This window comes from Mycteria americana, chromosome 1 (genome assembly GCF_035582795.1).
Source record: "Mycteria americana isolate JAX WOST 10 ecotype Jacksonville Zoo and Gardens chromosome 1, USCA_MyAme_1.0, whole genome shotgun sequence".
NCBI classification, from domain to species: domain Eukaryota; kingdom Metazoa; phylum Chordata; class Aves; order Ciconiiformes; family Ciconiidae; genus Mycteria; species Mycteria americana.
In genome coordinates, this window is record NC_134365.1 from 137939366 (window position 1) to 137954365 (window position 15000).

The 15000-nt window shown below is 43.8% G+C and overlaps 1 protein-coding gene across 2 annotated transcripts in view; it reads left to right on the plus strand.

Annotated features, from left to right (window-relative positions):
• The first annotated feature begins 1467 nt into the window (after window positions 1–1467).
• Window positions 1468–15000, plus strand: part of VEGFD (vascular endothelial growth factor D) — a 35605-nt gene continuing 22072 nt past the window's right edge. The window contains exons 1-2 of one of the 2 annotated variants that reach the window (XM_075521994.1): window positions 1468–1707; window positions 1922–2088. In XM_075521994.1, coding sequence (XP_075378109.1) covers window positions 1999–2088 — 90 coding nt within the window. In that variant the 5' untranslated portion in view covers window positions 1468–1707; window positions 1922–1998. The remainder of the gene's footprint in view (window positions 1708–1921; window positions 2089–15000) is intronic. The other variant, XM_075522002.1, reaches the window with a different exon arrangement.

Consider the following 15000-nt stretch of genomic DNA (forward strand, 5'->3'; position numbering starts at 1 on the left):
ATCTGGGTCTGTGTTTCAAATAATGATCCCCCTAAATGAGAGATGTTAATGGCCAAGCACTCCCTCCAGTTAATTACGGGTCAACAGAAAGTTATTACCGTGCAATCCTGAGAGTATAGTGGTTATTTTTTGTTTGGTCCCTTAGCTGAAGCAGTGCATCCGAGGCTGAGGAGTATTCATTTAGTTTAGCAGGCTTTCAGTTCCTGTAAGGAGATGGATATTACTATCAGAAGGGAAATGGAGACATTAAATGACATCAAGGTGACTGCACATAAGAATTAGATAACATGTTAATTTAAAATGATGAATGAAATAGTTAAAATATTTTAATGGTAAACTACAGTACAGACACAGAATGCCCCTTGTGGTGTGGGGCCTGTGAGACTGTGTGAATATCGCTGGCAACCTGGGTGCGGGGAAGGTACGAGGGGGAGAAGCAGGTACACAGAGAAGAGGCGTTTTTCACACCCAAAGAGGCGAAATTCCTGCTGTCCTTGTACAAACCGATGTGGGCTAGGCGGGGGAGGAAGCCACCAGCTAGAAGAAAAGGGGGAATTTCACAAAACAAGTGGCAAAAGACAAAGCTGAAAATAATACAGTTACATATTTGTTTTTAAAACATAATGGCTCAGTTAACTGACAACAGCTGGAAAGACTGGATTCAAGTAATTTTCTCTCCAATGTCCGTTTGTGATGAATACTTAAGGAGAATTTATGGAAGCTAATGATAGTTACAGAAATGTGACTTGTATTTAAGAGAGCTACTGCTTGGACGTCAGAAGTAGGAAACCAGTGCTTTGAAATATTAGGTATGTGACTGTTTTATGTTAACAACTGTAGCGTCTGATTCTGCAAACCCTAAGCCATGTGAGAGTGGAACTACTCTCCCGAACACACTACATTATATGAGTACAGCAATATAGATTTAACATGCATAATTATCAGAGCCTTTGTCTATGTTATAATTTTAAAAGTTAGATCTCCAGTTCGGTTTTAAACTGTGGAAATATACAGAGAAAATGCATGCACATCTTGGGGCAGAAATAATGTCTGTGTTTTGCTGCAATAAAACTAGATTTTTTCCTTTTATATCTGTAGCTTCATGAGCTTTCATGAAAAAAATCAAAATCCTGCTTGTTGTCAAAGCTAGTTTTTAACTTTCCTTTTTAAAATCTATTCAGAAAACCCTATGCCACATAAGATAGAACACATTAAAGAAAGTCAGTCTTTCTCTTTTCCTTTCCCTCCCTCTCTTTTTTTTAAAGAAGTAACTTAAAATATGTGTGCTGTGTAAGAACGCGTGCTGAAGTTTCATGTTTCAGGTAATCTTCTTTAAAATAATGGGAGTCTAGATTGCATCAGTTAGTTTAAAAACTGCTATGCTATTGGTAGGGACAAAATGGGATTAGAGCCAAAATTTGACTGTGTTACTGCCAAAGTCTGTATCAGATTTAAGACACATGCTCCTGCAAGCTTCCATGAAGGTTGTGAAAAAAGTTTTAATACAGAGTTGGATTACAGCTCTCGAGCTCAAAACATTGGCCATTACACTACGATCTTAAAAGGCTGCTGTAACACGGAGCGCAGAATAGAGCAGATTTCTTACATTTTCTGGACCACAGATGGATTTTGAATGCCTCTTTCTGCCTTGATGGAAGATATATTAACTTCAGTAACTGGAATCCATACCTGATCCCTTGTGAGCGTGTACGTGTATACGTACAGATATATGTCTATTTAAACCCTTATCATGATTTTCTTTCAAGTGTATCTAAAATCTGCTCTAAGAAATGACATTCTCTAGATGAGCTTACAATTGTTTTGAGCAGTAAAGAGCCAGATATTTACTCTCACATGTTGGAATCCTTTGTGAGTTTATAAGAGAAATTCTGGAAGCTTTTCTTTTCTGTATTGCTGATAGAGAAATGCATTTCGAAACAGACGCCTCTAGCTGTATGACGACGACTGCATAGTAGCCTGTGGATTTTAAGCATCAGAATGTACAAACCGTGGGCAACTGTGAATATTTTCATAGTTTCTTTTCTACATCTGCTGCAAGGATCTGACTATGAGAACGGATCTGTGAAGGTAGGTGATTTTTATTTACTGTCATTCTTAATAACCCAAATTGCCAGAATTACATACATTTAATGTGCAAGGTGGTGGTCTTTTTGCTGTTTTGGTGCTTGGGGTTTTTTTGTGATGGTTTAGTTGCACAGATGTTTAGCAGCCATAGCGGAAAGAGAATCTATAAAGAAGTTAAGTCCATATTCACTGTTGAATATTTTATGTCTTTTTACTAGTTATTTTAAGTACTTGTTGTATACTTTGTTCTTAACTTAAACTTTTAGTGTCAGTCATGTAAAATAAAAGCAAAATCTAAACAAAAATGCAACTCAGAGCATTTAGAATACTTGTTGAATACACTTGTTTATTTCAGGTATTTATAATTGCAGGAATTAGTATCCTGGTATTGAAAATTTTCCTCTAAAAACACGTGTTCATCAGTTGCTCACTTGTTTGCCAGAAATCAGAGAAATGTTTTTCTTTTGTTTTACTAGGATATGTTATCCAGGACTTCAAAATAAGCAGCAACTAGTAATAATAGAGCACATTGCCTGGGAATTAACCTTTCTTCTGAATATAATACATGCAACAAAATTTAAGCTGAAGCCTCACCTTGAGAGTAGGATTTTTCAGATCTGACTTTCTGAGACAAAGTGAGAACATCCAGGACAATCATTTAGAAAAATCAGAACAAAAACTGTTTCTACATGTGCAGTGTGTCTGAAATGATTAATTCGGTGTGTGGTCCAGAACAAATTACGTGTGTTTCACTAACAGCAAAACAAGCTAATACTTTTGTTTTCAGTTCAGAAAACCTCCTGCTTGCAAGAGATGGCCACACACTAGTCTGTGAACTGCACTGCATGCTGACCTGTGTTTTAGAAAAGAAATGCTAAGTTACATGCTTAATTGCAGACTGTTGTTGCCAGCACAAGAAGTTAGCAGTGGTGACCGATGTGTGCCTCAGGATGACTAATGACTAAGTCCTTTGCCTGCTCACCATTCACAAGCTTTTAATTTACAACCTCAGCAATCAGTTCTTTGAAGGCATTAGGACCAGGGTAATCAGTCTCGTATACATTACTTTTATGCACTGCATGACAAATCACTGGTTTCTTACATGTAGGAATCACTTTATTTAAACCAGAAAGCACTTTCTAATATAGAATACTAACCATTGTATAATTGGCAGTGATGATAATTCTGTCCTCACGTGGGACACAAGTTTATTCAGCATAATAGTAAACCACTAGTTAGTCCTTTAATTAAATTTTGAGACCATATCCACTTTGCCTAGAATAAATGCAAGAGCTCTTCTTGCTAATTTAAACTGGTTTATAGTTTACTCACTATAATAGGATTGTCCATCCAACATATGTACATCTGTAATTGTTTTCATTGAAGTTTGGCTACCACTCTCAAGCAGGCAGCTTAGCCACAGGGTGCTGTATATGATAACAAATCACTGTTATTTTCCAAGACTATCCTGAAGGTATCGTGTAGGTCTCACTAAAAAGGGCTGTGTTTCACATGCATTGGCTGCTGATTGCCACAAAGAAAAGACTGGATGTCCACTTGTTCCGGCTTTTTCTGTGTAGACAGAGATTTTTGGCTAAGCTGTTGATTATTTTTCTCTTAATATTTTACATAGTATGTTAGATCCCTGGATTGTTTTAGCATGTATGACCTGTGGGCTTTTGTGTGTGTGTGTGTATGTGGGTATACCCCACAAAATGTCCTTCACATGACAGTGTTTAATGGTCCACAGGGTTATGCCTGTTCTTACCGACTGCACCTCAAATTGAATTCGCAGAACACAGAAATGATGTATTGCATTCACCTACCATACCTTATTTTTTAAAGTTCTTTAAGATCGATGGCAGTATTGCCTGGATAAAATCCACAAGGTCAGGATGCAGGTAATAGGCAATGAATGAGACCCAAGAAGGGTTAACCACCAGCAACCTGCTCTTCCCCCATTATATGAGTTCAAGTAGCTGAGCTCTGCCCGAGACACCTGAAGTTTTAAACCTGTTGATAGTTTAAACCATCAGGTGGTGTCAGTGTGGTACCATGCAATAGAGTTTCGGGGGGCTAAGGATTTAAATCTCCCTTCTGCAAATATCCTATTTAATACCCTGAATGTTAAAAAGCTTATGTACAAGCTTCCGTGATTCAGCAAGTATCTCCGTTGTGCTTGGCTCCTCCCAACCCTTCAGAAACGCCATCCTTTTCTGGGTACAGGAGTCCCTTTCCCCGCCGTGTGCTCACCGAGGCCGGGTGTCCCCTGCCCGTCAGGCCCCGCTCCTCCTTCCTCTCTCCATTCCCGACCTGTTCCAGTCCCGGCCTTCGACCCGTGTTCCTCACCCCAGGACTCGGGGTCTCGGTTTCCCTACTGGGCTCCCATTCATGCTCTCCGTGTGCTGCCCTCCTTCCCGCTCGCTTCCTCCCGGGTGGGGATGTCCTGCTTCTCTCTCAGGCCCTCAGGAGGTCTGTCCCAGTTCCTCAGAGACAGCCCTACCGGACCCTTTTGCTTTCCAGTCATGTCTGACCATGGTCCCCCCTTCCCTCCTCCATCCCTAGCTTCTCGCTTCGTCTCTGTGGTCACGACTTCCAGGCTTTCCTTCTCCTGACCCCAGTTTCTAGTTCCGGTCTCCCCGGATGCTCGCAGCCTCCTCAGCCAGGTCTTTCCCTCTTCCATCAGTGTTCATCTCCTTCCCCTTCCACAGGGAAATCTGGCAGCTTCCCTTCCCTGGTTGCCCGACCCCTGTTGGCCTGAGGGAGAGGAAGGGCAGGTCCTCTGCTCCCAGCCCCATGGGCTGGACCTCTGGTGGCCTGCACCCATGTCCTGCTCCGCTCCCAAATGGAGGGGGGTCAGCACAGGCCCCATCTGCTGAGCATCTAGCTGCTAAACCCTGGCAGGTCTCTGCTGTTGGTCTCGGAGGTTTTTACGTTTGGGTGGATTTTTGCAGGGATAGCGGTAGACACATCTGGGCCAACAAAGGTTCCTCAGGTGTCAAGACTTCACATCTGTGATCCACAGGTGGGAAAGGCCAGACTTTTGCAAAGACAAGATTGCCAGAAAATGCTTTTGCATGGATGAAGAAGGAGCTTCATCCTCAACTGGGGTCAGGCCATTTTGACGGAGAAAGCAAAAAATTATTAAAATCATTTTAAGGCAGACATCTGGCATGGAAAGTTTCAGCCTGAACATCTAACGTCTGGCAGTGTTATAAACAACTGGAAAACAGTCTCATGATGGGAAGTGGTGGGCAGCCTCGGAGCGGGACAGCGCAGCCGCGCAGGTGACAGGCAGGGCTCCTTAGCTGAACCCACGTCAAGGCTGGCAGCAAGCCCGCTGCCTCGCACGCCAGTTGCTTAGTTCAGGATGCCAGCCTGACATACGAAGTCCTCACTGAACATTAGACTTCCACGTGGGTTTTCTGAAGACTGAGCATTATCTTTTTTTTCTTTTTTTTTTTTTTTTTTTATTAGGAAATGCTTTAAAAATTCCTTGTTGAAGTTTTGTCCTGACAGTCTCTTACGTTTTGGAACCCCTCAGCTAGGGAACCGCAAACTTCGCTGTCTCTTTTCCTGTCTCTCCCACACATTTTTCCTCTCCTAGAGCAATGACAGACATAGGCTACTTTTTCCAGAATTTTAAAATTAGATGCAAAGATGCCCTATATTCATGAGAGCTGTAATTTTTTGCCAAGAAAAGCCAATGATCTGTCAGAGCTGCTCCTGCCTTCCAACACTAAAACTGTCTCTCTAATGAGGCTGCAAGGTCTTGATCTCTGAGAAGTTGAGTCTCGTTGCTCCCTGCCCTATTCTGCCCCTTACGTTATTAATAAAGTGTTAGGGGGAAGGCAAGAGAAAGGGACAACTGGCAATGCCCAAGTTATAACAGACTTTTCTTTTTGCAGAGGTCTTCTCCCCATGGTGAACCCTTCTTTGGTTCATTAGAGAGAAACCCAAAGCTGACAGGCCTGAGGAGTATCATTAAACAAGAAATCTGCTTTCTGATCAGAAGACCGAGGGGTTAGTTATGCTTAGCCCTGGAGGTAAACAAGGCTGCTCTCTGTTACACGCGCTCCTTTTCCACAGCTAAACCTTTTTTACTTCTGCACTAAACGTCGATACAACCTTGAGTGGTCATTTTTGCTTTAACAGATCTTCTTAGATTCACCAGTCTCATATTGCCACTGTGAGCTGGACAGAGGTGGAAGCCACTTTCCAAACACAGCTGGTGCATAGTCCCTGTCTGCTGGTGAGTGTGAAACAGCTCTTCGCCATGCTCCTTGGTCCCTGGACCACCTAAGTGGAGAATGCTTTGTCCCTGGGAAGGCATGGAAATACCGGAGAGCCATCACACCATGAGCGGAAGGGATCGGGAAGCTCTTTGCATCTTTCCCTTCCTAGAGCCAGCTGCAGTCTGTCTGTCTGTGCAACCAAAACAGACAGAGCTCTGCAAAGAAACCTAAGCAGCAGAGCTGGATGTAAGCTTTTGTCTCTGTAATTACGACGGACACTGTTTTTCAGATAGATCTACACAGATCTCTAATAGCTGATTACAAATGTCGCTCAGTTTCTAGAAGAGAGATTCTAACAAATCTTCTATCTCACGGGTTATCTTCCTCAAAAGCAACTCCTGCAAGTACAGCAAAACTGCTCAACAGCTAGAAAAAGCAACTCTGGTTGTCAGAAACAATTTCTCTGTTTGAAGTAGGCTTTTCATCCTCACATCCAGCTTCCTTTCAAAGTTAGCAAACTCTTTTAAATAAAGATTATGAAATTGTGGTTTTCAGAAGTGTTTTATTATCCCAGCTTTGTCACTGCTGCTTTTGATTCTCTGTGATTACCATCTCTGATCGGCATGCTGAGCCAAAAAACGTGTGAAAATGTACTTGCCGCATTCCTGCTGAAATGATCGTGTGTGCTTTTCCTTCAGGAGCGGGAAGCTATCAGGGAGGTTGTGGGGAAACCCAGTTTGTTCTGACTTATCTGCTACCTCCTTGACAAGGTACAGTGAAGGATAAGAGAACAATTCTGTGTTGTTGCCACGCCGCATGGCATCTGTCCTTGGCTCTTACCGATTTGGAAAGGAAACTACTAACACACTGCTACTTTTTCAAGAGCAGTTCTCGCTCGTGAGAAATAGCAACAAAATCTCTCCCAGCTGCTGTTCCAGTCCAGTCCATCTCAGCTAGGACTGTAATGTCTGAGTGTAGAGCAGAGCTCTGAAAAGTACATCAGGCTGTTCAGATTAATCAGATGCAGCATTTGAGAAAGTCATTCTATTAGCCAGCTGTTTGAAATGAAGACAGCACTAATTAAACTTTGACATCAGTCGTGGCTCACGTCTGAAACTCCGTGAAACCGAGGAGAGGCAGGAAGGCAGGTTCAGAGGGCAGCGGAGCAACTTTCTGTTAATTTGTGGTCACAAGGCAACCAAAACAAGCAATCAGCTCAGGCTCAGTGAAAGTTGCTTGTCTCTGTTTTCTGCAGCCTACTTGTGCTTTCTCCCTCACAGGCATTTTCATTGTTTCTAATCACTGATGTGGTGGTATTGATGCAGGCTCCTTCCAGAGGCAAACAGAGAAATAGTCTGCTTGAAAATGGAAAAAAAATCTGGTGCAAACTCTGCCTTGTGAGACCTTTGCAGCTGTGTCTGCAAATTTTGTTCTGATCACTATTGTCCCTACTCCAGACTAGATCTGAGTAAGGTTTACTTGTGTCTTATCTCCTGTGGACACCACATTGGTATTTGGGAAAAATGAATAACGTACAGTTGTTACAAGTAATAACTCATTTATTTGTATTCCCATTAAAAATCTTGTACAGTGGTTTTTATAGTTATCACTAAATGACTGGGATCTGTGCTTCTTTTAGACCTTTCTCCCAGGGCAGGTAAGTCCAGTTACAAAACTGGCCATTGCTGGTTCTTGGGCTTGGCTCTGAGATGTAGTCCCAAAATGACTGTATTGCTCAGCTTTGCTGGGGGGAAAAAATGACCTCAAATATTTTGCTGCAGGGAAGTAAATCTAATATACCTTTCCTACAGAAACCCTTATTCCTTAGGAATTCCTTATTCCTCCCACTATGTGCCCGTCCCTTATCTACTTCTCCGCCTGCTCCCTACCTCCCCAGCATGTTTTGCAAATCTTCACAATTCTTGTTGGGGTTTGAGGAATGGAGACAAAATGCTATGTGCCCCCACTGCAGCTGCAGAGACCCCATTTGCCCATGGGAAGATCAAGCAGAATTTGCTCTTTTTTTTATGTCCTTGTGAAAGAGCTACGTATGGGCTTCTGTATCAATGAATAGCAGAACAACTGAGCAGGGTATTTTAGTTTGCTCGCATTAAGAAAAATTCAGCTTCCTGAAGGACTTCTGCATATTTTTTCTATTTTCCCCCCAAATGTGACTTAAAGCGTGCGACCACTCAGCCAGTGGTAGAACGCCATCTAGGGTCCTCGCCGCTTCAGCAGAGCCACACTCGGTACAACAGACGTGCAGTTGAACACATGGGATTTGGCAATCCAACGTGGGTGCCACATGGGTTTGGAAAGGGGTGACCGCTCTCATTATCAGGATGTCAGGTTGGCTTTGTCTGAGCCATGCTTTCAGATGGGAAGCGTGCTGGGCTAGTTTTGAGAATTCATTGTCACCGACTGCAGCGCGGTCGCTATTTGCGTGCAGCTGGGGAGGGAATTCTATTTGAGTCGGGTTGAATTGCAAAGAAGTTGCATCATGTTACGATATCATATGTCACGTTGCATGCAGAGAATGTGCCACACAAACAGGCAAAACTTTTCACTTTAATTAGCGATGTGACTCAGAAACCATGTTAGGATACTTTCTTGAACTGCTAGGGAAATATTACTTAAGAAAAATTACAATTCCAGGAAAATGTGTGCATGTGATTGGGGTAACATAAGTTCATTCGGTATTGGCAATGGCTTTGCTTTGTGAAGTGACATTTTGAAAGCTGGCCGTCCAATTGGCTAGTCACACTTCCAAAACATTTATTAAAGTGTCTTGGGGCAAACCCAGAACCCAATGAAAGCACTAACTGAAGGAACCTTCATCACATTAAAAAATATTTTCAAGTATTAAAAGAATACATAGTCATCTGATTTCATTCAGGTTACTGAGCCATTCCAAAATCACTGTCCAAACCCCAGCGACTTCCAAAGAATGGACAAATATCAAAAGAAAGTGACTACAGTCTGGACGTGCTCTTTGTAAACACATATAATATGCTATTTTTGACATGTGTACCCTGTCACGGTGTTAGACTAGCACCTAACATTGTGTATGATGAAGAAAGTGCTACGTAATGTTTCTAGCTGTGCTCTGTACTGAGCATCACGGCTGCCTGAACAGATTGCAGCAATGCAAGACGATATGAACAAGCATACAAGTAGAGGCTCAGAAAACGTACTGTAAGACTCCCAAAGCTGTCAGTAGCATTTGGGTTACATCAATGAGTTACCACCTGTCGTGGTTTAGCTTCAGTCGGCAACTAAGCACCACGCAGCCGCTTGCTCCCCCTCTCCCGGCCCGGTGGGATGGGGAGAGAATCTGAAGAGCACAAGTAAGAAAACTCATGGGTTGAGATAAGAACAGTTCAATAATTGAAATAAAATAAAATAAAATAAAGTAATAATAATAATAATAATAATAATAATAATAATAATAATAATAATACATTGTAATGAAAAGGAAAATAACAAGAGAGGGAGAGAGAGAGGAACAAAACCCAGGGAAAAACAAAAAACCAAGTGATGCAACCACTCACCACCCGCCGACCAACGCCCAGCGAGTCCCCAAGCAGCAATCGCTGCCCCCTGGCCAACTCCCCCCAGTTTCTATACTGGGCATGACGCCATATGGTATGGAATTGCCCTTTGGCCAGTTGGGGTCAGCTGTCCTGGCTGTGCCCCCTCCCAGCTTCTTGTGCGCCCGGCAGAGCAGGGGAAGCTGAAAAGCCCTTGACCAGTGTAAGCACTGCTTAGCAACAACTAAAACGTCAGTGTGTTATCAACATCATTCTCATCCCAAATCCAAAACACAGCACTATACCAGCTACTAGGAAGAAAATTAACTCTACCCCAGCCAAAACCAGGACACTACCCTGGACATTTATTTATGACAATCCATCTGTGTCCTTTCACTGCAAATATACTTTGTGTGATCACTGTAGGAGGGACCTAAAGGTAAACTCTCAATGTAGATGACTAGGCTTGAAGAGGAAGGAAATCCATACCATAGTAGATCTACTCTTTTCTTTCATTTGCCTGTCCGGCTTTTCCATCACGGCTGACAAACTGATGCACAGTGAACACTGTTACCTTCAAAATCACACTTCAGCTGCTGTGAGGGTGTTTCCCATGAGAGCCAAAAGACCTGGCTGTGGGAAGAAATATTTGTTTAATGCGTTGTAGTTGATTCTCAAAATATTTGCTGGCTGGAAAAAAACCTCCCTCATTTTGGTGTAAATATCTTGCTGGCTAAAAGTATATACTTGTAAGAGGTATTTTGATAAAATATCAGTCTCCGATTGCTTTGGACATGCAAAAGAACATGAAATATTCTGAGATTTGTGCTTTCACAAAATCATGTACAATTCTGATGTTTTCAGTTCTTTGCTTTGAATATTTTGGTTCATTCAAACCAAGAATACAGCAACCAAAATGTCTCATCTCTGAGGATTTTGATAGTATAAGCATGCTACTAAAGTGCAAGAAGTCTGATTTGTTTGCTGTAGCACCACAAAAGATCTATTCTAGTTCAAAAGGCCATTCAAAATATAAAACAGCTGTTCTCTTGAAGCCATAGGGTAGCTAATATGATTTACTTGTGAAAACATATAATCTTCAGCTAAAGTAGAAGCTGTTTTATCACCACCTTGACCACTAAGTTTAGGAAACGGGTAATTAAGTCTCCTGTTTTCACTGGAAGTAAGGCTGGAGCCCAAGGAGACAGACTCCCAAGGAGGGGAGTCTGGAGAGAACTTTTTACCACACTGAATATCAGAGGTCTAGCAGTCTAGAAGTTGCCTCTCCTCTAGTTTTGGGTCTTGGTCAGATGATGTACTGACAAGGTTTTAGCAAAAGAGGCCCTCCAACATCACATCTGTATCAGTGAGAAATGTGGCAGTCTCAGGTAAATGTCTCCCTGGCAGCCCTTTGCCGTCTCGTACAACACCTGGTCAAACTATTAGTTTTACCATTTTATGTTCCTCCCAAACCCGTAAGTAATGTATCTGTCGGTCCTTCTTTCTGTGCCCTGGCAATTCTCCACTGCTCTTCTTACGGGACAGGGTTCTACGCAGTTTCTCTTTCAGCAGCCATGACACACAGGCTTCAGGATGAAGCGGTGTGATCACGCAGTCACCCTTTCCTGAGGGGAGGCATGGCCAAGGCCAGTTAAAGAGTTTAACTCTTGAGGCAGACAGGGGAGAGATTTCACCTAGGCTGTGGGTGGGAGAAGAAGTTTTTTTCCAGCCCCTGGAAAAAACTCTCAGTCCTGGAGCTTTTTCTGGGCAAGCAGGCACTGATGAGGGTAGAGAGGTGACCTGCAGGCTTTCCACTCAGAGTACCATTTCCTCCTCCGCAGGCACAGCAGGAGTAGCTGTCTGGGCATTACAGCCAGGCGATGCATGTCTGACACGTGCGTATTTTTGATGGTGAGAGTTATATGGAGTCTCCCTTCGGTGCAGTTGAAGAAAATGCTGTAGTAGTGGGCACAGCTGAAAATATCAGCAGGCAAATCAAGGCATCAATCTTCTGAGGGGGCTTTGGAAAACAAAAAGTGCTGCCCTGGTACTTCTCCTCCGAGCCCCAAAAACCCAACTTCTTTGACTATCATATGCCTGATGCAACCCTAGGGTTTCTCAACTGTAACACAGTCCTCACTGATTTTATATTCGGGGAAGAATGTTGAGGCCATTTTCAACCTCTTAAAGAAGAAATTCAGCCCAGTTGCATATTTTTTGCTATATACTTGGACAATATAGCTGTACGCTTCCAATACAATTCTCATTGGAGAAAGCACCCTTTTAAAAAAGTGACAGCTGGAAATCTGCCTCACAGGACCTAAACTTGTCCCCACCATAAGCAGCATGTCTCTCCAGGTTATTAATGCTGTAACTGTGATGATCAAGTGAATGTTCCGTCTGGATAAGGCAGTGCACTGAGAGAGCCTAAACTTTTTTCTAATTATTAGAACAGATTTGAGTACTTGTTTAAACAGTCACCATTTGAAGGTGGAATGAAGTACTGCATGCTCCTGAAACTTCATCCATGCTTCTGATAATGACGACAAAGCCTGTAACAGCCACTGAAACATCCCATGACAAGCCCATCTGTTTCGGAGAACAATATTAGTAGGATGTCAAAATATCTCACTGTTTTTTCTCTCTGTGGTCATGTTCACTATAATTAAAAATAACTTAGTTGTGCACTAATAATGCATGATAACCATCCTTCCAGAGGGGATACAATCAGGGATGGGACTTCATATATCAGAAGTTCATAGCTGACAGAGAATCAAAATTCTGATTTTATTTGAGCTGTTGAAAAGTAGATGTTCTTTCTCTCCTCAGAAATGAAATACAATGGTGATGATAAAATTAGTGCGAACTAGTATGTGTCAGACATATGGCAGAGTTAGATGCCTCATGCTAGATGTTTATAGGGTGATGCAGTTGCTTGTTGATAAGGCAGTAAGTCACCCCTGCAAGCCTGATGTTTTGAAGCTGCAGAAGATTCTCTATTTTATCACCCATTATGCAACACCCCAAGGATACAAGATGCTGTATTATAGATAATATTTGTTATGATAAAATTTGGCAATGGTTGATCCCCTGGTATCTCAAAATCATGGCACATCACTCTGAGCAATATTTTCTGTGTTTCTGGTACTCCCTTTGGATGAATGCCTTCCTCTGTTTTCTCTCATCTTTTACTTTGGTTGTAGACACCAGGTTAGGGATTGTCTTTTTCTTTTGTGTTTGTACCTGACCCCATACTCCTCGGAGCCACAATAATGCTAAAAGTACTAATAATAACGACGAAAATCCTCAAAAGGAGTCCCTCTTACTGCAGAGTCTCCACACAAGCTTGTCATCCTCACCAGGAAAATGGCCAAATGAGAGACCTTCAGACACCGTGTAGATCTGTATGTTGGCCTCACAATGGCAGGAGCTGCCCTGCTTTCCTGCCAAGAGAGAACAAGACTTTTCCACAGGAACTCCCTTGCAGTTCCCTGGCCACATCTGCTCACAGTCTGTGTGCTGCGAGCCACAGCATGGCTGGGCAACTACCCCATGGCTTTGGGGCTGGGAATGAGGTGCTTTCCTCTGTCCAGGCAGCTGCTAGTGCTGGCCTTCAGCCAGTCCCAGGTCCTTCAAACCTTGGTGCAGTTGCACCTCCTGGTTGTTTATATTTGTGTACCTGAGAAAAACTGACCGCTGTCCCTCACAAAGTGCTTGTGCTTTGGATAAGGAGAGGGGATTTAGTCTCATTTGACTGCTCTCAGTTGACTGGGATTCACCTAAAGTCTGCAAACAGGGCAGCAAGCAGACGCCCTCCTTGCCCACCATGCCTCCCCAGGTGCCTCTGCACAACAGATATAAGGCTGTAGGGGTGGAGGACCAGTCAGTGGATGAGGAGGATGTCAATCCATCTACACCAGAGGAGCAGCCAAGACCAGAAAGATATACCCCCGTATTACTACAACCTCCACGAGGAAGAAAAGACGCTTCATAGTTGTAGGAGACTCCCTGCTGAGGGGAGCAGAGGGTCCAATATGTTGGGCAGACCCTTCTCATAGGGAAGTCTGCTGCCTCCCAGGAGCCCGGGCTAGAGATATCACTAGGAAACTTCCTAGCCCTGGTACAGCCCTCCGACTACTACCCATTACTGCTCTTCCACGTGGGAAGTGACCAAGTTGCAGTACGTGGCCCAAGGGAGATTAAAAGAGACTTCAGGGCCTTGGGATGGTTAGTGAGGGTATCTGGGGCACGGGTGATTTTTTCCTCCCTCCTTCCAGTTGTGGGCAGTGACACTGGAAGGAATAGGTGGACCCAGTCTCTTAATACATGGCTCCGTGGGTGGTGTTGACGACACAATTTTGGGGGTTTTGACAATGGGGTGGCCTACGTGGCACCAGGCTTGATGGCATCAAATGGGAGCTACCTTTCTCAAAGGGGAAAGAGGGTCTTTGCCCAGGAGCTTGCGGGGCTCATTGACAGGGTTTTAAACTAGATGTGAAGGGGGTGGGGGAACATATCAGGCTTGCCTGTGGCAAGCCGCGGGAGGACACACAATGGTTAGAGGGACGGGGTGCTAGTATGAGCCCTCAACCTGTTGCCCAGCGGTGTGCTGGGGACCCTGCACCACAGTCAAAGTCTTGCGGAGATGAGCTGGGGGCTCCTGAGGTAGTAGGAGCCAACAAGAAAACTTCTGTGGAACACCTTAAGGGAAACAAGGGGTGTTCCACTAGGAAGGTGACATGGCTGACAGCCCAGATGAAGTGTCTCTATGCCAATGCATGCAGCATGGGCAACAAACAGGAGGAGTTGGAAGCCACCATGCTGCTAGACAGCTATTACCTGGTTGCCATTACTGAAACCTGGTGGGACGAATCCCATGACTGGAGTGCAGCTATTGACGGCTACAGGCTGTTCAGAAGGGACAGGCGGGGAAGGAGGGGCGGAGGTGTTGCCCTCTACGTCGAGAAATGGATAGAGTGTGAAGAGCTGTCCCTGAAGAACAGCCACGAGCAGGTTGAAAGCTTATGGGTAAGAATCAGAGACTGAGGCAACAAAGGGAACCTTGTGGTTGGTGTCTACTACAGGCCGCCCAATCAAGGAGAGCCTAGTGATGAAGCCTTCTTCCTCCAGCTACAGGAGGCTTCACGCTC